At 47.1% G+C, this 26,366-nt stretch overlaps 1 protein-coding gene across 16 annotated transcripts in view; it reads right to left on the reverse strand.

The window, feature by feature from the left end:
• Positions 1 to 26,366, reverse strand: part of CHKA (choline kinase alpha) — a 58,225-nt gene that overhangs the window by 16,194 nt on the left and 15,665 nt on the right. For 11 of the 16 annotated variants that reach the window (XR_004621170.1, XR_004621168.1, XR_004621167.1 and 8 more), the window contains exons 2-4: positions 19,128 to 19,239; positions 6,940 to 6,993; positions 378 to 491 (exon numbers count right to left, since the gene is read on the reverse strand). Coding sequence is in view for 10 of the 16 variants with exons in the window: in XM_034644883.1 (XP_034500774.1) it covers positions 378 to 491; positions 6,940 to 6,993; positions 19,128 to 19,223 (264 nt within the window). In the remaining 6 variants the exon portion in view is untranslated. Of the gene's footprint in view, positions 1 to 377; positions 492 to 6,939; positions 6,994 to 8,026; positions 8,897 to 14,180; positions 14,240 to 19,127; positions 19,240 to 26,366 lie in introns of all 16 variants that reach the window. The other 5 variants (XM_034644884.1, XM_034644882.1, XM_034644878.1 and 2 more) reach the window with 4 other exon arrangements.

Genomic DNA, 26,366 nt, shown 5'->3' on the forward strand with positions numbered 1-26,366 from the left:
GGAGACAAAGCAGAGACCCGGGTGTGGCTTGGTGTGGTCAGGGCCACGGGGCTCTGCAGCGAGTTCTAAAGGCAGTCTAGAAATTGAGGGGACAAGGGGAAAGGGGAAAGGTTCAGGGCAAGCAACTTTAGGGGACAATGGAATGTAAGATTTCATATATATTCTTCATTTGGATGAACATCTTTGCAGGAAAGACAGAGGTTCTAACGTAAATTCAACAGAAATCTGTTTTTTCTTTACTTCTGATACAGTTTCATGACGTTAAGTCCCATTTACTATGTCAGCCCACGACATCTCAGGCTCCTGCAGCACCAAGACAAAGAATCCGTCTTCTGCCTGCGGCACCTGTCAACCGACCAGTCGAGAACACATCTTACCGGGATGAACTGCTCCAGGCGGCCTTGGGGAAAGATGCCGTACAGCTTTGGCCCAAGAGACCTCTCTGCAAGAATGGCAAACATAACGCTCTCCAGAACCATGGCCTCGGCCCCCTAAAACAGACAACACACCGGACGTTTACTGAGTGCAGGCACAAGGGCTTCCACGGGAGTGGTGGTATCTAACCCCCGGCAACCCTACCTCCAGGCGCTGCCAGTGCCACCCCCACTTTAAGTACGAAGGAACAGAGGCCACCATTTTGTAATCCGCAGGACCCTCGCTTGCAACCATCACACTCTACTGATGAGATTGAAAATTCAAGTTTAACCCAGTCAGTCACTGATTTCGAAAATAGAACAGTGTCTATTGGTATTTTCTTGTATTTATTTTAAACCTTGTCTGAGCTCCACCCATGGCATCTTCCCAAAGGCCACCACATCCATTCTGGTCGGCGCTGGCCTGCTTTCCGGCCCGCAGCATGGAGAAGGAGTGCACCGGCCACAGGTGTCTTCTGCCCCCAAACCCAACCTTAAGGACAACTGACAGATCTGGGCCTGTTTTTCGGTCCAAAGAGCACCCTGGCATGGAGCATTCATGGGGTCTATGCTCAGCTCTTCCCCCTAATCTACTCCCTACTTCCATTTTAACGTTTGTCTCTTGTCAAAACCCAATGACGCTCAGATGCTATCTTAGTCCTAATAACCCATGTGGAATCTAGAATCATCCTGCCTTCAAAAACTATCTTTTGGTCTCAGTTCAAATTCACTCCTTAGTCCTTTGCCATTAAACAGCAAATGAACCTCTAGGCCGCTGTGTCTGAGGAGTGGCTGGCAAGTGTGGCTAGAAAATGCTTTCCGGTGATCCTTATTCACCCCCAGTTAAGAAATGCCCCCTGGAGACTACAATCCCGCAGAAACACTGCTGAAAGTGAAACAGCTCTTTAAACTCAGCTTATAAAAACAGACACTCAACAGGACCTACTCAGGCAATGACAGGATGCTAAAGTTATAGAGAAGAAAACAGAAAACAGAGAAGTTATTTTTCCAAAGGACACAGAACCACATTAGAGGAAAAAGTAATTTGGTCACTTCCACACTTGGGGGAGCAAACAGATTTGCTGGTCGGTGACCCCCCCACAATTATAGTTTAGCCACTGTCTTGTGTCACCCACAATTGTGGTCTGACCACCTTGTGAGGCCTTATCTTTATTTACTCATTTGCATTTTTGTGTCTAGGACTGCTATGAGCTAAACTGTATCCTCCCCAAATTCACGCATTGAAGCCCTAAGCCCCAGTGCGAAGGTGCCTGGAGATGGGCCTTTGGAGGTGGTTAGGTATTGATGAGGTCACAAGTGTGGGGCCCCCATGCGATCAGTGTCCTTATACAAAGGGTCCCAGAGAGCCTGCTGTCCCTCCTCCGTCCCTCTGCCACGTGAGGACACAGGGAGAAGGCAGCACCCGCAGGCCAGGAACCTAACTGGGCCAGCACCCTGACCTCAGACCTCTAGCCTCCAGCCCGGTGAGAAATGAACATCTGCTGTTGGCAGCCGCGCCGTGCTGGCCCCTCGTCCAGCACCAGAGATGCCCGCAGGAGAACGTGCATGGTCTGCAAGGCGTCTCTCGAACTCTCCACCTGGAACCCACACGGAGCGAAATGCCGAGGTGAAGGCAGGCTGGGAGCCGGTGGCTCCAGGGTGTGGCAGCAGGCGGGTTGCCGCTGGGGGCCCTGCAGAGCCCTCAGCCATCTGCACCCTCCCTCCCCCGAATTTCAGAGTTCTGTCAGGATTTCTCCTGTCTGGGCATCCAGGTTTCATCAGAATTAACATTTGTTTTTCGGTTTCCCTCCGTGTAAAGTGACTAAGCTCAAGGGCATCGGGGTGGGCTCCATATAAAACACATGCTCGTGCCCGATCCTTAACAGGCCTCTGAGTTTGAAGTTGCGAACTTTATACAGAGGTTAAGCCCCACCATGTTCCTTCAGGAGGCCTAGCACATGTGCAGCATGTCCGCTCAGCACAAAGGCCACCAGGAACGCATTCCACAGGCCGTGCGGTCACTGGGCTGAACACACACTGCCCAGAGTCCTCCGGAGCCACGTCAGCCTGTCGCTGGGACGGTGGAGAGAAGATAGACGGAGACTCAAGCACTTTGCGATTCCCTCTGGGATTGAACACTGTAAACAAGAGATCTCTTTGTTCCCATGTAATACTACAATTCAGTATTTATTGCCAGTAGGGAGAAAGGGGAGCTGCGTGCAGAGGAAAGAATCTGGAGGAAGAAACGAAGGAAAACACTTAAGACATACAGACAGGTTAAGAAACACAAAAAATGGGTAGGTTAAGAAGGACAGCGTGTAATCTTAGAATGAGCACATCAACCACTGGAAGCCCTTTTGTAACTACTAGGTCTCCAAACACCTTCCCGCTTGCTACTTCAGGAAACGGGTGCAGGAGAGAGGGGGGCGAGACCGCACCCCCCAGCCCACTGCCTCAGCTCACCCGGGTGCGGCCACCGGCCACCCAGCCACAGCTGGTCTGACTTTCTCGGGACAGAAGGTCCTACCTCCACTTGAAACTATTTACTTTGGCTTCCGAAACATTCATATTATTCAGCCCCAAAATACTGGATGTCCACCACATGCCTGGCACCGTGCTAAGCCCTGAGGAAACACGAACAAGACACGAGCGCTGCCTGCAGGGACCGCCTTCCAGTGTGAGAAGCGGACAAGAATGTGCAAGGGCAGCGCAGCCAGGGGTAACTGTGGGGGCGGGGCAGGGCGGCTGCTTCGAAGGAGATGGTGACGTGGACACCTGAGCGGTGAGAGGCAGGCGCATTCACGGAACTGGGAGTGGAGCACAGCAGTCAGGGAAGAAGAGGACAAAATGAGCTCGGAGAAGCTGGGAGGTCTGGGCCAGCCATGAAGTCCTCAGCGCATCGACAGCGTCTAAGGCCAACGCACGGCCGACACAGAGCCTGAGCACTGCCCGTGACCGTCCCCACAGGAAGGAGCACGTTTTACACAGCAAGCTATCCAACACACCCAACCCCTAAGACAAACTTCCATGCTCACCACCGTGCAAGACCTTCCGGTATTTTCTAGCCTATTTCATTTTAAAAAGCAACAAAAATGCTGACATTTCACAAGCCTGTCAAGGTTTTACTACAATCCACCACGTGAAGCCCTGACTCCGATGGGGGCAGGAGAGGCGTTCTGTGCCAGCTGCCCAGGGGAAACACGGGGGAAGGGCAAGGTGGCCGCTGGACTGGGCAACGTGGAAGTCCTTGGTGACGAGAACAAGAATGGTGCCAGAGGAGCAAGGGGGCAGGGGACGGGGGGAAGGGGGAATGGCCAATGGAAGAGGGAGGGGGACAGTCGGGGGTGGAGGTGTGCAGACTGACAACCGAGTTCACCTACACTGTTGTATTTCTTTAAAAAATTAAAATCCTGTAATAAGAATATCGAGATTATGAACTTTTGGAGAAGACAGAATAGCATTTCTGTGGTATTCTTGCCAAAAATGCATAACCTCATTCCAGTCATGAGAAAAGGTGAGATGGAGAACCTACACTGAGGGAACGTTCTATGAAATAACTGATCTGCGTGCTTCACAAGCCTCGGGACTGTGAGTAACACGGAGGAGGAGGGACAGACAAGGGAGGAACAGCCAGCAAATGCAGTGTGGGGTCCAGGCCTCATCCTGGACCAGGACGAGAAAGCATCCGTGGGAAAACCTGGGAAATTCAAGGAAGGCCTGCAGCTTAGTTGTTATTACTGTGCCAGTGCTGGTCTCCAGGGCTTTGCTAGGTGTTAACGTCAGGGGGGCTGGGGAAGGGGTGTAGGGGAGCTCTCTGTACTAGTTCTGCAAACTTCCTGTAAGTCTACAATTAGTTTGAAATAAAAAGTTAAAAATAAACATATACAAAAAAAGACTGAAATCAAGCAATATGACAAAATCAATTACTAATTCTGTGTAGCGGGGTAAGGGTGTTTATTATGTGCTGTCCCAAATGCTCAACACTTTTTTCCAAGAAAAAAAGAAATCCTGCTACAGAGATGGAGCAGACGCAGGCAAGGCTGGCAAGCTCCGTCCCCTGTGAGGGACAGCAGTGACATGCCCGTGGACAGGGAGAGAGGACAGCTGGAGTTGGGAGCCCAAGGGAAGGGCGGGTACAAATGTAGACGGCTCCCGGGCTGGAAGTGGGAAGATGAGGGCTGAGAACATACCAGCCAGGGGCAGGGAGGGGCCAGGTCAGGAGGGCCAGCTTCCCAGACAGGCCGGGGGTCCTCCCAGATGCTCGCGTGCAGGCCCAGAGAGGGCAAGGTGGCCGGGTCCAAAGACCAAGCCAGACGTGGAAATCTTCACTGAACCAGGGCAGCTCTCAGGAGAGTCTTCAACAGAAGAGAAATGGTTTGGAAGCAAGAACGAGCAAAAAGCAAGAAGACACCCCCCTCACCCCCCACCGTACCAGGATGTGATGGGAAAACATCCTCCCGCAGGGAGCTGCAGGGGAGGGGTCTCTGGGACAGTGAGGCTGTAGAGAGGCCAGTTAGTGCAGGAAACATTCAGAGGAGAGGAGTCAAAGGCTGAAGACAAAGGCCAGCCATCCAAAGGGGCTCAAATAACATCTTGGACTGAGGAGAGGAAGAGACAAGGAGTGTGTGCACCAGCAGGCGAGGGGCAGAATGTTCCAGAGCTGTGCATGGGCTCCGGCTGCAGCCAGCATTCGATAATTCTATCTGCACCCCACTGGATAGTGGGCATGACAGCCACTGCGAGGCAGCAAGAGGCGGTGAGGTCCTGCCCTGAGTCTAGACCCTCATGAGAACAGGAGGCAGACACAAATCACATCATGCTTCAAACTTACAGCCAGAGGAAGTGCAGAGAGAGGCAGACGGTGCTCGCGGTGAGGGCATGAAACAGAGACACACCTGTCTAGAGAGCAGGAGGGCTCCATGGGGAAGCAACCCTTGAGTGAGGTCCTAATTACAAGCAGAAGCAGGGGTGGGAAATGGGTAAAGTCGGGAGCACTCCAACTGGAAGGAACAGTATCTGCGAAGAAAACCACACAGCTGAGGACAACACGGCTGGAGAGCAAGAGTGGGGAAGGACACCGAAAAGAATGGAAAGCTCAGCAGAGTCAGACCACGGGGAAGCCGACCTGGGGCACAGCGAGGGCTGAAGGATGTCAGGCCAGAGGCTGACCTGATCAGAGGAGCAAGTGGAGCAGGAATGGAAGCACAGCCCCCAGAGGAGACGGGGGCAGCCTGGACTAGGGAGGTGCGTGGTACTGAAGAAGGTGGGCGCACAGGCCCAGGGTAGAGTTCACAGGAAAACAACACACTCGTGTTTCAGATACGGGGTGAGGGAGAAAAGGGTCTCGGAGGGCGGAGATGCTGTGTTCAGCCTTGGACCTGGCGAGACGGCCGGGGGGGGGGGCGGGCAGACGGTGGGTGGTGCTGAGGGACAGCACGGGAAGAGGGCCTCAGGCAAGTCGTGGGGCACTTTGGACAACACAAGATCAGGCCCAGAAAGGAGCCAAGGAGGGGAAGAAAACATTTCAGAAAGGGCAGGTGCTGCCAGGTGCCAATGAGAAGCCAAGTTAACTAGAACTGGGAATGCACTGTGGGTCTGGCATCGCGGAGGCCCCCACGGCCCAGCCTTGTCGGCCACCGGGACGCACACAGGCCTATATATTGAGGACTCAGGCTGGCGGAAAACTCCATGTCCATCGCTTCCCGCCCAGCGGCGTCTCACTCAGCGTCACCCAGAGCACACGTTCTAGATCCACCAGGCCGGGGTCTCCAGAGCAGGGCGTACCCGGAACAATCCACCACCACATGAGGAGGAAACATCAGTACTTTCATTCCTTTGTAATCTCACCTCTTCTTAATTCCTATTTCTCGACGATTGCAATAACTAGCCTACAGCGAGTAAAACCAGTGCACTTATGTCTGTGCTGTGAGGGTGTGCGTACTTCTGTACAAACCTGCAGTGTGCTCGAAGGTGCTTCACCCCCTGGCCTGTGGACATCACTGCTCTAGACTCCCCCACTTCTGAGCCTCTAAGAGGGACCAGGTCGACACCTCAGTGCTCTCGACCTCAAGCTCTTCTGGACATAAGCATTTGGGGCGGGGGGGGGGCATTCTAACTGGGAAGAGGCCTTTCTGACCAGGGTACCACCCACGGGAAAAGGCCCTCCTGCTCACCCGGGGACGTGCCTGCTTCCGTGTTGTGCGGGACGGAAGGAGGGGGGTCAGAGGCACAGCACACGAGCCGGGCTGCCTCCGCATCCTGTCACGCACAAGCGTCTCCCCAAACCGCCTTCTCTCGGCACCCCAGATGCTGTTTAGATTGCCCTAAGGACAACGCACGTCCGCTGCCTGTCCTCAGGAGGAATTAAAAATACCCAGGGCACACTCGTTCTTACTGAGGTGGCTCCCCGCGTGACAAGAGCCCATCCTCTGAGACACGGCCGCGGCCCTCCAGGGGCAGCGAGCAGGCAGGTACCACGAACACCGCTTACACCTCAGACAGACGCAGAACGGACTGAATTACTTACTTGAAATTCATTTTCTTTCTGAGCTTGTTCGGATCCCTCTTTATTACAGGACCTCTATGAATGAGAAAAAGCAAACACTTCTGGTAAGATGGGGAACACCAAACAGACACTAACTTTGCAACCGCCAGAACAGTCAGGGTTTACAAGACATCACAGACCTTTACTGAGTGCTTCTCAACCCACGGAAGTCACCAGCGGCAGACAAATGCACCACCAGTGCCCAGCACTAGGACCAACACCCGAGGAATCGCTTCGTTTCTTTACAGGAAAAGGAATGTGCTGTTGGCCCCAAACAGCCGTGTACCTTTTCACAATTTCACTGTCTGAGGAAAGTCAATAGGGGGCGCTCTTCCAATCAGGCCTTCCCAAGACAAATGGTCAAGTGGTCTCCCCAATTTAGCTAGGTGGTTCCTTCAAGGAAACACTGTCCTGAGGAAGCTTCCTTCCTGCAAGAACAGGGAGTGTACACGCACCCGTGGCAAGTCGCCATGGTCAGCACAGAGCAGGGACAGAGAAGAAAGCCCTGTGCAGGCAGGAGCCCTGGCACAGAACCCGTGAGACGAGCCTGCCAACCTGCCACTTTCACAGACTAGCCCTGCTCACTCAGCCTGTCACTGGTTCAATCTGAATTCTTCCTTCACCAAAAAGAGGGTCATGCGAATTTAATGAAGTCCTTACACTTAATATATGTCAATATATTAAGGGATATTTTTATAGCACTTCCCTCAATGAAACTGCAAGTTACTGGAAACCAGGGATCTGGCAATAACAACTAGATCCTTAACTACCTTAAGCAACTCTGGCTACATTCTTTCTTCATAGCACAGCTCGTTCTTACCTTTTAAAAGCAACCCCCCACCCCAAGTGCTTTAAAAATCTTCATACTATCTTTAATAAGGGGATGGAGAAAAGCAAGTCAGAAACTGAAGCATCATGTCAAAATTTTACGCTCAAATATTGCCTCTAGAAATGTTATTTGTTATAATTAAACAAAGCCGGCTTCAGCCAGACACAGAAGGAAGCCCATAAAGGGAACTTTTTAAAAATGTTAAGGTAAAAGATTCTTGAACACCCCGTGAAAACATACCTTTCCATTCCACAGCTTTATCAAAAACACCTGTACCAAGGGTGGAAAGTATGGACAGGGAAAAAAAATGCCACGTTAAGCAACACCAGCTACGCCAGCGCCACTCAAAGACCCCAGCGCGTCACTCCCGTCCACCCTGCACGGACACGCGCCCCGGGCGCTGTCACGCGCTCTGCACAAACAGTGCCTGCGCCAGCTTCCTCCGCACAGAGGCAAACCACAATCCACGTTCACGAAGCTCTCTGCAGAAGACCTGCACTTACACGTCTTCAGTAACATCCTGAACGTCCCGTGAACTTCATTTTGCACAAAGTACAGAAAGTACAAATGGGGCAGGTACTTCCATTTGTGCCATCTGCGTTTCTCTGATGAAGAGATGTTACAGGGTAAATCCCGTTACAATGAAAGCTGCGAAAATGAAAATACTTGTAGACGTCTGCTGACCACACGGCTTGGGCCTGTGACGTGGTAAACTCCAGGGAGGAGCAACTGGGTACCACGAAAGCGTGGCTCCTTCCTTCCCTCCAGACCACTCCTTCGGCCGCGCTGTTACCTCAGACTCGGACTTCAGCTGTCCCTCTCCCCCCTGCGGCCTACCGGGTCCTCACAAATCGGGACTCCATCTTTCACTTACTCGGTGAGTCTTCCCCCAAAGCACCAAGCAATCCCTCTGCTCACGGCACTGCTTGCCGGCACGAATAAAGGACCGGCCACGTTGTGAAGCTCAAGGCACGGCCTCCGCGACAGAGCCAGCCGGCTTCGGGCAAACTCGCATCCGTGGTCCGAGCTGGGAAACTGGCTATGGTGTTCATTTGGTTGCTGAATGGGGCCAAAATGCCCCCAAAACGTTAAATCCTGCGCTTGTTCTCCCTAAGGAAAGTTAAGAACCAAAAAAGTTCTGTAATATGATATACTGTCTATTGATGCTTTGTCAGAAAAGACAAATACGGAATTTGGATATCCTACTGAAGTTTGTTGTAACGGGATTTGACCTGCACGAAATTCTAAATGACTGTGGTTATTCCTATGCTGTTATTATTCGAACTGTATCTTCTTAGGGAGATACAGTTAATGGGTTATTCAGCCAACAGAAGTCCCTTTCCCTTGTCCAGTGGTGCTCTCAAAAGCAAGTCACTTCATCCAAAGTTACATACTGCCTTAGTTCCCAAGGCCATTCCTTTTTAATACTCACACCAGTGGAAATAAATTCTGTTAAGGATTCCCCCACCCCTCCCCACCCCACCCCACCCACCCCACCCCGCCCCCGGATGAGTGCATTACTTATACCATGAGAGCACCGTCATGAAGGCAAGACGGACTTCTGCCACATTCAACCCTCTGTTCTGTTTCCTCAGTACAGAATGTTCAGGCTCCCTCAACCCCGTAAACAAGAAGAGCAAGACCAGGAAACCTCAGGCCAATGAAGACATTCACGAACAGTGCGAGAAGAGGCCTCATCCTGATAAGCCAACCAGAGACAGACTCACACTGCCAAAAAGGAGGTCAGAGAACTTTTTTGTGTGGGAAGATGGGAAGTAAAATGTATCTCGGAATCTGTGGGATTTTACTTCAGAGGCACAAGTTTATTTGAAGCAGATATTAAAAATATATTGTATAAATATTTAACAGGACTCCAAATTTTTTGCCATCTTTTCATGTTAATAAAGACTAGCTGTCATATATAAACTAAAACTACAATTTTTTGTATTAGGAATTTGAATACTGGTTAATATAAAATAATTACTAAAATCTTTCGATGTAAACAATACGGTCATTTTTTTTTAATCATCTTATATAGATATAGATGGAAACCTTCATGGAAACACTAGTGTGATGTCGAATATGCTTCAGAATAAGCCCAGAGAATGAACAAGGGCAAGGATGAAGGACTGGTCAGAGGAAAAGACGGATATTGGGGTACTTGGAGCTCATTACACTCTTCTCCACTTTTGTGTGTATCTGAAATTACCCATAATATAAAGTCTTTTTAAAAATAAACACAGGGGCGGGGCGCCTGGGTGGCACAGCGGTTAAGCATCTGCCTTCAGCTCAGGGCGTGATCCTGGAGTTATGGGATCCAGCCCCACATCAGGCTCTTCCGCTATGAGCCTGCTTCTTCCTCTCCCACTCCCCCTGCTTGTGTTCCCTCTCTCGTTGGCTGTCTCTATCTCTGTCAAATAAATAAATAAAATCTTTAAAAACAAAAACAAAAACAAAAAACACAGGGGCGCCTGGGTGGCACAGCGGTTAAGTGTCTGCCTTCGGCTAAGGGCGTGATCCTGGTGTTATAGGATCGAGCCCCACATCAGGCTCTTCTGCTATGAGTCTGCTTCTTCCTCTCCCACTCCCCCTGCTTGTGTTCCCTCTCTTGCTGGCTGTCTCTGTCTCTGTCAAATAAATAAATAAATAAATAAATAAATAAAAATAAACACAGACAGGGCGCCTGAGTGGCTCGGTCGGTGGAGCGTCTGACTTCAGCTCAGGTCATGATCTCAGGGTCCCAGGATCGAGCCCCACATCGGGCTCCCTGCTCAGCGGGGAGCCTGCTTCTCCCTCTCCCCCTCCTCCCACCCGTGCTCTCTCTCTCTCGCTCTCAAGTAAATAAGTAAAATCTTAAAAAAATAAAAATAAAAAAGAAATAAACACAGAAATTTCAAGAACTAAGAAGTAGTAGGAATGCATCAAATATGTTTAAGACTCTAAAACCACTGAATCGTACACCCTAGACGGGTGAACTGTAAGACAAAGAGACTACAAAAACAAAAAACAGAAAGACACCCAGGGATAATTAAAAATATACTGCCACTGGCTTCCTCTCACCTTCCTCGTTCTTTTCTTCTTATTTTGGCCTTGGTTTTTAAGAGAATCTGAAAGTATTCATCATAATCCACAAATTCATTAGACTGTGATGTAGGAAACAAAACCGGCTAAAGTGGTAGCAGTGGTAACAGGAGTACGGTTTATATTTTAGTTTAGACTTATACAGGAGTACGGTTTATATTTTAGTTTAGACTTACACAAGAGTACGGTTTATATTTTAGTTTAGACTTACACAAGATTTTGAAAGCTGAAGCAGATTTTTGATGGACCAAGAACTTTTAAATTTAAAACCTAAATTCCTAAAAGCCTGAATTTTATTAGTAAGGGATGAGAAAGTAGAGGACTTTCACTTTTTATTTTACATACTTGTATTGTTGCAAAAAAGTTTAAAAGTATACGTTACTTTTATAATAAATACATTTGATGTAAGGTTTCAAATGTTACTTTTCCGACAAAACTCCATGTAAAGCCTCTTGCACTTTAAAGACTATGAAAAAGGGTCGCCTGGGTGGCTCAGTCGGTGAAGCGTCTGCCTTCAGCTCAGGTCATGATCCTGAGGTCCTGGGATTGAGCCCCCGCACTGGGCTCCCTGTTCAGTGGGAAGCCGGCGTCTCCCTCTGTTTCTGCCACTTCCCCCGCTTGTGTTCTCTCTCTCTCACTCACTCTCTCTCAAACAAATAAATAAAATCTTTAAAAAAATAAATAAATAAAGACTACGGTAAAAAGTACCCTTCATATTCCAGGTTATTAGTTTTTAAAAAGTTTTATTTCATGCTCTGAAAAAAAAAATGAAAATCAAATAGTAAGACAACTTTAGGGGCTAAGATGAGGAAATATCACTTGACTGAATTTGTCTTACATGATTTTCAGATTAAAAAATGTTCTATTTAAAGTTACCCAATATTCCAAAATATAACAATTTATTTCTTTAAATTTGTCCAAGCTATTGGGCAGAATAAACTCTTACCATCCGGCCAGTTCTTAACGACAGATTCCTCTAACGACGAGGGAGCTAGTTTTACAACCGAACTACTTTAATAAAGCCCCATTTGTGCGCTAAAACAAAGCACACCTCGAGTTCCCTACAGTCTGTGTATGTGTGGCTGTGCATGTAAATAAATCAGCCAAAGTGGCATAAAGACAGTGGCACGAAGTGGCATCCAGCTATTTAAATGTTATTTGTAATGCTGAAACATCTGTCTTCCAAGTACCTTTAAAAGCCCACCGGTGAGTGAGCTAGCTACTGGTGGGACAGGCTGGAAAAGTGTCGAATCCGCTACAAACAATGACATGTCATCAACAGTATAATACACTGGAGATGCTGTTTAAGAAATCAAACCGTCAACTACAGACACTGTTATAAGGAGGAAGTAATCGCTATGCTAAATGTCATGGTGGCCACAGAAACAAAAAGATACAAAAAAGAGTGTCTGATATAAACATGGAGGACAGCCCTCTCCACTAGCCCTTCCTTCTCCACCAAAAACAGAAGCACAAGAAAGTACACGGAGCGATCAGCTGGCTCAGCTGGCGTATTTATTTATCCACTTTAAGTAGATACGCCCAATGCGGGGCTTTAGTTCATGGCTCTGAGATCAAAAGTCGAGAGCTCTACCGGCTGAAGCAGCCAGGCGCCCCTCACCTGGCTCTTTTAAAAGTTCTGTGCAAAAGAGCAAGTTGGTTATGGCCTTTTAAAAACACTCTGGGACCCATCAATGAGAGATTAAGAAAGAATAATCCAAATGTTAGCTAGACTCAACTTCTAGGACATCTAACAATCTGGCCTAGGAAAATCTGGGATTATCCTCATGAGCTGAGTCCCAAGCAGCTCCCAGACCATCGGTATTTACCCCAAAACAGGAGGTGTTGCACTAGTTGGCACGTTCAGTCTCTGTGATGCTCATCTGGCCCTGCAGTGGCACGGGCTCTTTGCCGTGTGGCCTGTGGCTCTGAGGATCCACCCTGAGATCTGACCACACTTGACTCTCTAGGGGTTGACACGGGGGCAGCACCTATTGCCCTCCCTGTTCCTGGTAAGGCCTTGTGCCATGCCTCAGGTGAGCTGGGGCGAGGACAGTGTGAGAACCGTGGCTCCGGAGAATGCACAGTAGTTATGTGGCTCCTTCCATAACCTTCTGCAGTACGTTTTCTTCTCAATGCTACCATACACCCTAACCTTCCTTCCCCCTGATTTCTACAAACACATTCTGTATTTGTTTTTATGGTCTCTTACAGCATTTTCTGAAAAAATATTTTACAGAACTCATTAAAATGTGAGATCACAATGTAACGATTTAAAGTATAGCTGGGGGCGCTGAGCTGGCTCAGTTGGTGAAACGTGCAACTGATCTTGGGGTCGCAAGTTCGAGCTCCATGTTGGGTGTAGAGATTACTTAAAAATAAAATCTTTAAAAAAAATAATGTATAGCTTATGTGATTCTCTAATGAGCACATGTGACTTACAAGAACTTAAGCAGACAAACGATTCTTAACATTTTATGGTCTTCTCTAGAGCATCTTCAATTACCTCGAATAACATTCTAGAACAATCTGATCCTCTGAACTTTGCAAAATGCGATGACTTGGTCCATCGACAGGAGACTAGAAGTTCTAAGAGGCTCTAAGAAGACATAAACCAGAAGACAGACAGGCTCCTTCCAGGACCTTCTCAAAATTATGTCTGATCCAGGGTAACCTGCTGCCCCAAGACCCCCAAGACTTCAGGCGCATAAGTCATAAGCACCCCGAGGGCTGACCTGCAAGCAACACATCTGCAGGAAGAGGGGCCTGGCTTCTCTAGCCTGTGTGTGCCTTCATGCTGGACCAGCACTGCTGACCTTCGTACAGCTACAGGGTATGGAGAGGATATGGACTGATAGGCGCAAAGAAGAGAGTTTGTTTCTAACTCTGACCAGAATATCAAGACAACGTGATATTTCCTTAAAGCTGAAAGTAGAATGAAGAAAGAAGCAGCTAAATACATACATCAAATGAAATTTTAGGCCCATAAATTTCTAAAATTACCAAATCATTTTATACTGAGGAAACAGAAGAAAGGGATTCGATTTGCCTCGGACCAAAAAGAAAAAAAACAAACAAACAAAAAACCCCCCAAAACAAAGGAAACCCCCAAACCAAAAAGGGCCATATTCGTTACATAACATTCTGAAATCTTAATCGCTGTACTTTGTGAGCACAGCACAGGCGGTAGCTGGTGCTACTTAACAAAAGCATTTCAATTTTCTTTTTAAAAAGCATTTCTTGAAACCAAGAACTAAAAGAAAGAAATTAAAGCTGCAGAGAATGCTCCAACTTCAGAGGACTCATACTATACCGTGAATCGTGTCTGTCACCTGGAAACCAGAGTGCTCCAGGCACGATCGCATGGCCAGCCTGCGGCAGAGAACACATGCACAGACAGCTAAAGTGGTACATTACCCCCAAGTGCCCTTCGCGCCACCCAACACAAAGACATTCCTTCCCCAGACGGGCGGGCTGCAGTCACACCATCGTTCCAGGGACCAGAAATCTGTATTGGCTTCATGCTATAAATCCCAAACATTTAAGACCAGCAAGACAAAGACACTTGGCATATGTCAAAATTAGACACAGTAGTCTGCGATTTATTTAGTTATCAAATGAAGGCACCAAAGCAGGTATGGAAGGGCCGCAGATAGAGACCTGGCAACTGTCTCTTGAGTATTAACTGAAAAAACACTAGGTTAGATCAAATGGGAACACACAATACTAAGACAATGTGTTACTTCTGGGAGGGAAGTTGGACTGCCTTAGGAATAGATATAATTACACCACACTCATAAAGTCCAAGGGGATTTTTTTTTTAACGCAGAGTAAACAAAACAACTTAAACTCATGAGGATCCTAACACGAGAAAAAATGCACAGAGTTCACAGTATTCAGTTACCAGGGACATGTGCTCTCCCCAGGCTCTGGGACAAAGCCGGGCTCCTCGTGAGGCAGCACGAGTCAGACGGTCTCTTCAATGTCTGTAAGCAGTCGACTTCTCAGTTGCTGATAGTTTAGTACGAACTGTCTATGGGCTGTTCCCATACTGTTTCCCATAATTTAGAGTGGTTTAATTTCTACTTAAACTGGCATTAAGAGAAAACAGGGAAGATGACATTTTGCTCTCTGGATTTAAAACAGAACATGTCCCAGACTGTACCCTTTTGAGTCTTGAATACATATCTGCGTTGTGCCTTGATGCCTTTAATTTTATTACGGTTAGTACTCAAACAAGCACTAATATTAGCCTTCTATTGCTCAAAGAACACACAAAAACATTTTCCCAGACAACACTCGAGAGATCTTTGATGTGGATTATGGACGTTCATGCCTGTGAGACCGTTCAAAACGGTGAGGCCAAATCTCTCCATTCATGCACAGAAGGAACTGGCTCAACACAGAGTCACTGTTCTGACAGAGGAAGGGACAAAGCAATCCTCTGAGACTTCCGCCAACTGGCACAGGTTACATTGAATGAACAATACGTACTGACATTTGTGTCTTCCACAATTCATGATAAATAAGCAAACGGGTTATTTGTAATCAGCCAAACTTGCTGCTTTGAAAAGGCTGCTACTGGACGTTGCGGAGCTCATGTTCCTTCCCAGTATCAGAAAGGAAAAAAACCAAGTTACATTTATAGCTTGCATTATCGTTTCAAGCTCTCTTCTAGCAATTACATCTCTTTCCACATGGTAAAGGCTGAACGAGTACTTCTCATCTTCTATTAAACTACACTACTGTGCTTCGGGGTGATTCGACAGCGGAATTCCGTGTTCGTCATCTGTGCAACCAGAGAAACTAACCCTCCTTGTTAAAATGAAAGCCAGACCGTGTGAAACAGACCTGGAATTGTACTGGCAGGTACTGCTTTAAGATCAGACGGATATTTTGATGTTTCTGGTGTATACATTACAGAAACTGGCTGGGGGAGAGCGACATTTGGGGACAGGAGCTGCCGGCTTTCTGCCCCTCAGCCCGCAGTGAAGAGCACCGAGGATTAGGACCTCACTGCCACGGTCTCAGCCATCTCACACACCACGGTGAAGAAAAAGGAAAAAGCTGAGCAATATCTCATTATCTTCAATGAAGTCATTGTAAAGGATTGTAAATGTAAATCAAAGAAACATTTCTCCTTAATATTTGATTCTCAGAGGTAAAAAACTCAAACGTGTCAAATGAGAAGGAGAAAGTGAAGGAAGGGACATAACTCAACTGCTCTAATGTGTCCTTAAGCAAAACAGCAAGACCATCTGAGGAAATACACAGGTCTATCTTTACCTATAGTTGTCAGTTAACATTTTTTAAGGAAGGAGTTTAGTCTAACCCACTCTGAAGCCTGCTACAGCTGCATTTATACAGCCCATTTCGGGGATCCCAGTTTATCTGGACAGTGCACATACAGGCATAGGGATGTGTGTGCTTTCCCCACAGAGAGAGTACAGACAGGGAAAACATAACATTTGAATTGTATTATGTTTCTGTTTTTAATCCGTTCACGTATGACAGTGATGGGATTTATTATTCGCACAGGCTCTAGAATTGCTCAGCCACATCTCCTAATGAATGGAGTCCTAACGATCACTATCAATTCTGGCGACATTTTTTTGTTGTGGTGGGAACAGAAGCCTCATGGAAGACTCTGTCTGTCTGTCCCTCTGCTGTAGGCCAGATTCATTCCAAAGAGCTGGTCAGCAATCTGAGTGAACTCACACCCCCACAACAAAAATTATAGATCCTTTAAATTGGAGTTGAAAATACTTGAAGAGGCACTGAAGTGTGCGGTGGGATCCCTGGTGCAGCGCTGGGAGAGCCCAGCTTTGCCGGCACCTGCTGGCAGCGGCCACCTGGCTCGTGCCTCCTGGGCTCAGCATCTGCCTCTGCCATCTTCTCTCTCCCGTAGCCTTTTCTCAGAGCCCCCCAGTCTGGTTCCCCTCCTTCTGCTGTCAAGGTATTCAAATGACCCACAGTTTACAATGGCCATTTGTGTCTAAAATTCCACCTGGCAACCAGTGTCCCTGCCGAACCCTAAAGAACAAAAACCTCTCCAAATCATGTCCATTTGGGGCTGCAGGTTTCATACTTTTACTAAGTTGGCACCGCACAAAGAAAGTGTCCTTGAACTAAGGACTCGGCCCAAGTATTTACACTGAAAGCAGATTCCCTCCTCTAAAGCAAAGGAACAGCTTTTTTCCAGCAAGAATGAGACTTCTGTCCAGTAAGTCAATCGTGAGCCTGGAGACACCCGCGGACTGTCCAGTTAGCTGCTCGTCTCCCGGCACAGTTTCCGCCCCGTACAGCGGAGGCAGCTTTGGGAATGGCAACTGACATTTGCCTAACAAAAACATAATTAAGGACCTAAATGTAGAGTGCCCCCCATAAATTAGAACTATATGTGAAACATACTCCATTCTAATAGTTTGGCAGGAATTAATTCCACTTTAAGTGCCTTTACTCTGTTTATTTTTGAGTTACCAAAGCATAAATAGGGACATAGAAATGCTAAAACAAATTCTGTTTCCAGACATTTCTATTGCAGGTAAGAACTATAAGGCAGTAATTTTGGACAGCTAAAATTTCAAAAAGGACAAAATACTAACTACTGGTAGTGAATCTGTATTCGGGGAAGAGTTACCTGCTCAGGGCCAGGCTGCGCTGCCAACGGCTTCGGGAAGTTGCCCACCCGGTAACACAGCACGCCCTGGAGCTGTGCTGTCCGATGCGGCGCCACCAGTACACGTTACCATTGCAAATTAAGTTAATTCAAAGTAATTAAAATAAAAATTCGCATCCTCAGTCACACTCACCACATTTCAAACGCTTGATAGCCCCCTGTGGCTGGTGACCCGCAACCCAAACAGCACAGACCCAGAGCAGAGCCTGGCACCGAGGGGCACGGAGTGCACGTTTAAAATGCCCCTAAAGTTATAAATACAAATGAAAGCCTCATAAATCAGATTTAAACAATAGTCTGTATCACGTGTAATTACAGCAGCTGGTTATTAAAGTATTTTAAAAGTGTTGCCCACATGAAAGCACAGAAATGAGCAGAAATAGGACTAATTGTTAGAGGATGTCCTCAAAGATAAAAAGGCTCAAGACCGATTTCACTTAAGTACCAAAAGGACATTAACCGGGTTTTTCAAAAACTGCGCTCTGAAAGTGCAACTCGATTAAATGAAAAACCCAACTGTGTGGTCAACACAAGAACCCTGTCACTTGTGTACCCTCGGTAAGGCGTCAGGGTCAGCTGTGTGCTCCTCGCCACAAAGTGGCCTCAGGTGTCCGGGGCAAAGGGCACATGGCTTCCAAAACTCAGATCCTGAGCGCTGCATGGCCTGACAAGGCCAAGGAAAACGATCCAACGAAAAGGCTTGGTCACATTATGACACAGAGCACCGGCTCTAACTTTGATGTTCTGAACATTAAAATCGGATCATCGTAGACACAGGCTTATAATCTGCCCTTCAGACTGAGCTGAGACTCATCTCTTAAAATATTAAGTCGGAAAACTATTCTCCATTTCATGAAGATCAAAATGGGCCCTTCCGAAGAAGATTTAAATGGATATTAAAATTCTACCATAGAAATATATCAAATAAACATCTGTATGTGTAGTCAGTAAAATGGCAAATTCATGGTATAAATAGAAAAAGAATCCAGACATTTGGGATCTCCTACAACTGGTTAAGACAATTCAATAAATAAGGCACTTTAATTGAAAATTAGATTCAATTAATATAGAAACTTAGAAAGACTATGAGTCTAGCAAATTCAACGTTTTAAAGAAATCTCAAAGGGAGATAGTTAATAAATTCAGCTCCACTGAGATCATACTTTGTCCACGGGGCTCCCCTATGCCCTGTAAAACCTTTATGTTCCTGTTATTAAAAACAATACCTCTTCCACATTAGAATTTTACAACCTAGATCTGAGCTAAAAATTCAATGTGTGAAAAATCCAAGCATCATAACCACTACTAAAGATCTAACCAACATCCTACTTTTCTCTGGATATAAAGCTGAGAATATTTGTACTACCTTACTAATAAATTATGAGCAAAAACAGGAATTCAGAACATAACAGGATATTAGCAAAAAACCCAGTTGTGCAGCCCAATTAAAATAAAAGCAATATGTAAAAATAGCTTTAATAATACCACTAAAGTATTTAAAATCTCTTCCCAGGTAATTTAGGAGAGAGGATGAAGACTGCTCACAGGGCCCTCCCGTCCCCACGCAGCCTACGAACTCACCATCTTTAAAATTGCCCCGTAGAGCCGCAGGAGCACTTTCCGAGGCTCGTCACCAACGGTGGCCACGGTGTCGGGTAAGGAGCACTGGAACAGCATGTTACTGAGGCCACCTCTGTTGGAAATGAGAGGACAGTAAGCATCAGTAGTTTGAAGGTCAGCTAAACCGCCCTTCTTGGACAACTACGGATGAGACGTCAGAGTCCCACAGGAACTGCTCCCATCGAAGTATTGACCGACCCTCGGGTATTTGGGATACACACGATGAGCTGCACAGCGTTTAGATCAATCACGACAAACAGGCACATTCCCTCTCTGTTCTTCTTAGCTTAACGCTGGACGAGAGCTGTGTCTAAACTGCACGTGTGCACCTGTACACGGCGTGCGCCTCTAGAGAACGAGCAGGACTGAAGAGGACCTTGCGCAACACTGGGGGCGGGGGGATCCCAGATGTGTTCCTTCAGGCTCACGTGCTTCTAGGATCCCAAATCTCCACTATACTCCCATAATGACCAGGTTAAAATCCTGGGGCAATATTTAATTCACCTTCCCAAGGACCTTCCACTTGAAGTATACAGTAGAGTTCCGAGTTATTAAAAACGTCCCAACTGATTTTGACTAAGAGCCTTTTCAAAGAACTTGCAACATTAACTGGTTCTTGGAGCGCTCCGAGAAAACGATCAGAGATCTCAGTATCCTGAACCTTCCACTCTGACGACGGGAGACAAGAAACAAATCACAGGGGTCACTTAAACAGGAGAGTAACTGCCTTTGGGACCAACCACCCGTGTGGGTTGGACGTGACTAGGTACAGAGGAAGGCCGGTTAATGGAGGAACTGGAGCGAAATGAAGGAATACAAAATCCTGTACAGTCGGGAGTTCCAGACAAGAACCACGTCATCGGCAGCCGACTTCGGACTCCCGAAATGCTCATCTTATCTAGCCAGCACATCGTCAGGAACGACTGTCTAGCAAAGCACTGTGCTGGAAGCTAGCAGGATACAAAACCGAACTGTGCTCTGGCCCTTGTACTCAAGAAACAGCCTCTCTAATGAAGACAAACCAGACGTGGAACTGTCCGAATTCCAAATCACAAGGCAGTGTCTGAGGCTACATGCTCCCGCGAGCCAAGCCCACACCTGCCTGTCGGAGACTTCTGCATTACGTGGCAGGAGACGGCAGCTCAGGGAGAGGAAGCGGCCAGGAGATCGAACCGCAGCTTTCTGGAGGACATCCCCCGGTCACAGGAGCCGCCAGCTTTTTCCCTGCTGCATCCATAATCAGTCCAGTCTAGTCAAGCTATGCTCCCCAGAGTGAGACTAAAATACACACCTATACACCACTGGGTACAGAATTACACAGGGATTACGAGCATACGCTGACAAGCATTGCCAAGAGCTACAAAATACAGACCAAGAGATTGTGTGGGGAGAAGAGAGAGCAGAGAGAAATTTTTATCGGGAGGTTTGTTAATGTTGGCATATTAACATGAGGGAACAATTCTGAAAAGTCTGCTTCTGTGGCAGACATTCTCCTCCCTTCCAGGTTCTATTCAGGCAGCAACCCGCCGACATGAAGACTATTTACCAGTTCCTTCACGGGTAGGTGTGCCCACGGGACTGGGTACTGAGAAACAGAATGTAAAAGGCAGTGTCTGACTTTTGGAAGTTAATTTAAGACACCCTCATGGGCTTTGTCCCTTTCTTCCTGTCCTCTATCCTGATGTCTGAAACAAGGAGAGGGCAGTATGTCAATCACGAAGCTCTTGTCTCTGAGCTCCAAGTCCACACTTCAGCTCTCGGTTGTGATCCTGGGCTGGGGGCTCCACCCGTTACAAATCTCCTTTGCCAGCTGCTCCCAGTTAGGGTCTGCCAGTGGGGGCACTGGAGGGAGGCTGGAAGGCTGGAGGAAGAAGACAGGTTGGCTTGTTGTTCTTGTCTGAGTGCTGGAGTACCAACAGGGGAACCCCCACTTCTTTCACCAACCCCAGAACCAGCCTCACAGCACCTTCTCCGGGATACCAGCTCAGAGGTCTGGGCCCCAGCTCCAGGGGATGCTCCTTAAGTCCTCAGATGCCAGTAACAGCCAAGCAGTGCCCTATCCACAGGGACGGGGGCGCCCAGCTGCAGGGTCTGATAACCCCCACCTCTTCCCTTGGTCCTTCAGCCCAAGGAAGGGGCTGCTTCCTGCAGCTCTGTGCGCCACTGGGTCCCATTTTTGTTTTGGTTCTCTAAAGCCTGTTCACCTAATTCCCTATACTAAATTCTCTATGTTGAAATGTCTAGTGTTGTTTCCACTTTTTTTTTTTTTTAAAGATTTTTTAATTTATTTATTCGACAGAGATAGAGACAGCCAGTGAGAGAGGGAACACAAGCAGGGGAGTGGGAGAGGAAGAAGCAGGCTCCCAGCAGAGGAGCCATGTGGGGCTCGATCCCATAATGCTGGGATCACGCCCTGAGCCGAAGGCAGACGCTTAACCGCTGTGCCCCCCAGGCGCCCGCTTCCACCTTCTTGCTGGCATTTTGACTGGCACAGACGGCCAGGGCTGTAGCAGCTTCTCAGCTCATGAGAACGAGAGCCACAGAACAGCAGGGCCGTTAGCCAAAAGGAGCCCACATCTCCATCGAGCCCATGGAGCTGCCATACCTGCCCAGCCAGTCTACTTCCAGACCTCTTTAACACAAGAGGGAGATAAACTTCTGGGCTGTTGAAGCCACTGTTACTCTGGGGTTTCTGTTACAAGCAACAAGATCTAATGCTAACGCTACAGCTTGTCACAGTGCCCTTCCTCGTGCTCTCCCAATCTGCAAATCCTCCTTACCCTTTTCTGCTACCTATCGCTACAATTCTCAAGGCCTAGGCACTGCAAATGGTGAGCGCTCAGTAAAGCTTTTCTGAAGATGGCAGCAAGCAGCAGCAGTGTTGTCTCTCTTCTCCAAACTCCCTCCTGTTACATTTGTCTTACTAGCTCTGGCGGGTTAGGCTTGGCTCCCTCACTAATTAGACCGTAAGCTCCCTAAGAAACAGTCTGGAGGAAGGCACCATGCTACTTGAAAGACCACTGGCTTCAGAGCCAGGGATTCAAATCCCAGTACTGCCACTTACTAGCTGTGTGATCTTGGGCATATCACTAAACCTCCCTGAGCCTCAAATTCACCCCTCTGTAAAACAGTAGCACTTTCTTTGGTCATTTTATTTTTCTTGAGTGGGGCGAGGGGCAGAGAGAGAGGGAATCCTTTTTTTTTTTTTTTTTTTGAGAGAAGGAGAGGGAGAGAGAGAATTTCAAGCAGGCTCCACGCCCTATGTGGAGTGCGTCGCAGGGCTCCATCCTACAACCCTGACATGTGACCTGAGCCGAAATCAAGATCAGACTTAATCAACTGAGCCACCCAGGCACCCGTCTTTTAGCCATTTTAAGAGCTCCCTGGGCTGCAGTGTTCAACAGGTTAGCTCAGTTCCCCCTCCCCACAATCCTGCAGGGCGGATGCTGATACTGCCTCTTGTCTAAGATGAGGAGACGAGGCAGGGCGGGATAGCACTGTGGCATGCTAAGCACACAGTAGGTGCTGTGCGAGCCACACAATCACAAGAGCCTTATATCAGGACCAGTCTGTACAAAGGTGCATAAAACAGATGTCATTGTTTCCTGGGGCTGCTGTAACATATAACCACAAATTTCATGGCTTAAACCAACATGAATGGATCTTACAGTTCTGGAGTTCAGACACTAGGAAATAGGTCTCCTGTGGCTAAAATCAAGATGTTGGCAGAGCTATGCATCCAAAGGATATACCACATTCCAGTAAACACACACAAAATGACTAAAAACAGATTCTAAATTGAGCTAATGAATGTCAAGGGACAGTGCTTACTGGGGGGAAGTGGAATTGGTGTTTCACGGGGACAGAGTTTCAGACCAGGAAGATGGAAGCGTTCCTGAGATGGATGGTGATGATGGTTGCACAACAGTGTGAAATCCTTAACCCACTTAAAAGTGGTTAAAAATAGTAAACTTCATGCTGTGTACGTTTTACCACTATCTTTTAAAAAAAGGAAAGAAGTACAGACATGCGCTAAAACATTACGCTCAGTGAAAGGGACCAGTCACATATTCTACGATTCCATTCATGTGAAAAGTCCAGAACAAGGAAATCTACAGACAGAAAGCAGATCAGTGAGTGCCTAAGGCTGGGCGGGACAGGGCTGGGGGCCAGGATTTCCTTCTGAGATGAGAAGAATGTTCTAAAACTGATTGTGGGATGATGGCTGCCCGTACTTGTGAATATACTAAAACCCACCAGATAAACACACTTTAAATGGGTGAATTGTATGGTATGCGAACCGTATCTCAATAAAGCACTTTTTAAAAAAGAAAAATGACTTTTTTCCATATGTAACGATTTTTTCTTAACCGATTAAAAACTTGAATGTGCTTCTACAGAAACTATGTTTCCCAGACATAAATAAAAGTCATATTTAAGAATTTTTTCAATAGCTTACTTAAAAGCAATCATGAATACCTGGGAATCTTCACAAGAAAAAAGACCTCTTTTCCCAAAAGGCAAATCAGCTGTCTATCCCAGTGAGGGAGGAACAGAAAGATCAGGGAACCCAAGGCTCTGGTTTTCCCCCAAGTGAGCCTCGAAGCACGGAGACGGAGTGGAGGGAAGAGGATGAGAGCAGCCTTGACCTTTCTTCTCAACTCAGGGCAACGCCTCTTGTGTGGGGCTTATCAGAAGCACCCTGCCGCGCAGGCTCCTGGCTACCAGGCGACAGGACAGGCATCCCATCAGTTAAAAGCCCTCGTTTTCCTTCCTGTCACACACTCTTGAGAGTTCGGTCAACAGTGGCAGCAAACAGATGAGCTACTGTTCTGAGTTGTGTAACTCCATTCAAAGTTTAATCCCATGCTCCTAGAGAAGGCAGGCGGGCCAGCTCGGCCAGAACCCAGCTCACAACCTGCAAACCCTTCGTCTCTTGAATTATCTGTGGCCCCTGGTGTTCAATAGGCTGTAGCGGGAGGAAGTAAACTGCCGGTTATTTTTTAGTGACAAGCAAGATAAATGAAACAAGGTCATTATACCGGATGACCCAAGCTGTGAGAAACCACCTAGAACAACGCCAGTTACCAATGAGCCAAACAATATGACTGGGAAAAAGAAGATACATTGGGAAGATACGCCCCAGACGTGGAAGCAAAACTACAAGGGCCCAATTTACCATAACAATTTGTCAAGCTATCCTCCCAAGTAAAAACCCCAGGAACTCTTCAAGGATTTCAAACAAGCCGCAGAACAGCTGTATAAGAAACATACATGTCCTAGTTGAACTTAGACATGAGATACTCGAGGAAGCAAAATATCAAATAAAATGAAGCAAACACGAGTGTTTCACACTCAGCACATGTCAGCAGCTCACAGCGGGTGCCTAGCTGGCCCGCGGGCCCCCAGCACAGAGCCAGGGGACTCCTGGGCCCAATCAAGAGTTTCTAGCACACAGGTCAAGTTAATCAGATATCAAAATAATCCTTTCAGTTTCTCTGGATATCCAAAGAAAACCATGCAATACAGAGCAAAGAACCACCCCCAAGCCTAGGGCTAACGGGTTTCTACGCGGAAGAAAGTAGTTTTAGTGAAAACAAAGCCACATGGCAGCGCCCGGGAGCACTGTGCTGCTTTCGTCATATTCGTGTTCATATTCACCACAAGCAGTAAAGAGCTCAGCTGACCCGGGTGTGCTTTTAAGGACTCAGCTAAGTTTCAGCAGTTTTACTGGAGCAACTAACGTAGGCTGTTTGTAATGTGTAGTAAATTATTTGCCTTGCAGATTTTAGAATTCATGTCCCAAAAAATCATGTTAATATGGATCTTAAAGACCCAAAATAAAAAATATAACAAGTTACCTAAATTCTATCATTTGAACATAATCCCTTTTGAACATTCTGGGTGGTTTTGTTTTTTTTTTAAGTAGGCTCCACACCCAAGGTGGGGCTTGAACTCATGGCCCTGAGATCAAGCAGACATTCTGGGGTTTTTAGTTGTCGTTTTTCTAAGCTCCTCTCTTCCTACTTCTTTCTTGTTACTAAAATTGGGATCATACTGAATGTATTACTCCATGACATTCCTCTTGCATTTATATTACAAGCATTTTCCATCAATTCAGCATTAAAAACACAATTTTTAATCATGCACACAATTTCCTCTTGAAGACTAAGCATGGTTTAGCCAATGGCTCACTGCCGGAGATAGTGGGCCTTTCCATAACTTTTTACTTCTATCCATAACTCTACGGTATGGACACCTGTACATCAACCTTTATGCACAATGTGATGAGACCCTATAGTTACAGTTGGTTTTTCTGGGTCAAAGGGCACTAACATTTTTAAATTCTTGCTACCCATTGCTGAAGTGTCCTACAAACAAGTCACACCACTCACTCCTTGCCTGTCAGCACATCAGAACTCCCCTCTCATAATCTTATATTTAAGATTTATATATTAGAGAGAGCAAGAGAATGCAGGTGGCAGGGGCAGAGGAAAAGCGAATCTCAAGCAGACTCCCCACCAAGGGAGGAGCCCGACATGGGGCTTGATCTCACAACCCTGAGATCATGACCCGAGCTAAAACCAAGAGTCAGACATTTAACCGACTGAGCCATCCAGGCACCCCCATCTCATATTCTTGACTGACTCTTTTAATGAAAACTTGATAGATCAAAATATAATTTTTAAAAACATCAAACTGCAGGGTATGAGGGTGGGTCAGTCCATTGGGCATCTGACTCTGGGTTTCAGCTTGGGTCATGGTCTTGGGGACATGGGATGGAGCCCTGCATCAGGCTCCCCGCTCAGCAGGGAGTCTGCTTTCCCTCTCTCTCTCTCTCTCCCTCCTTCTGCCTCTCCATTCGTGCACACACATTCTCTCTCTAAAATGAATAAATCTTTAAAAATTAATAAATAAATAAAACATCAAATTGCTAGTGAAGATAACTAAAATTTTTTAAGTCTATGATAAACACGAAGTTATTAACAAAGGCCATGAAATATTTTAAGTTAGAAAATTGTTGCATTGGAAATATTGATAGGTACATCAATACAGAAAAAAATACATTTATTGGGGCGCCTGGGTGGCACAGCGGTTAAGCGTCTGCCTTTGGCTCAGGGCGTGATCCCGGCGTTGTGGGATAGAGCCCCACATCAGTCTCCTCCGCTATGAGCCTGCTTCTTCCTCTCCCACTCCCCC

Source organism: Ailuropoda melanoleuca, chromosome 16, assembly GCF_002007445.2.
Source record: "Ailuropoda melanoleuca isolate Jingjing chromosome 16, ASM200744v2, whole genome shotgun sequence".
NCBI lineage: Eukaryota > Metazoa > Chordata > Mammalia > Carnivora > Ursidae > Ailuropoda > Ailuropoda melanoleuca.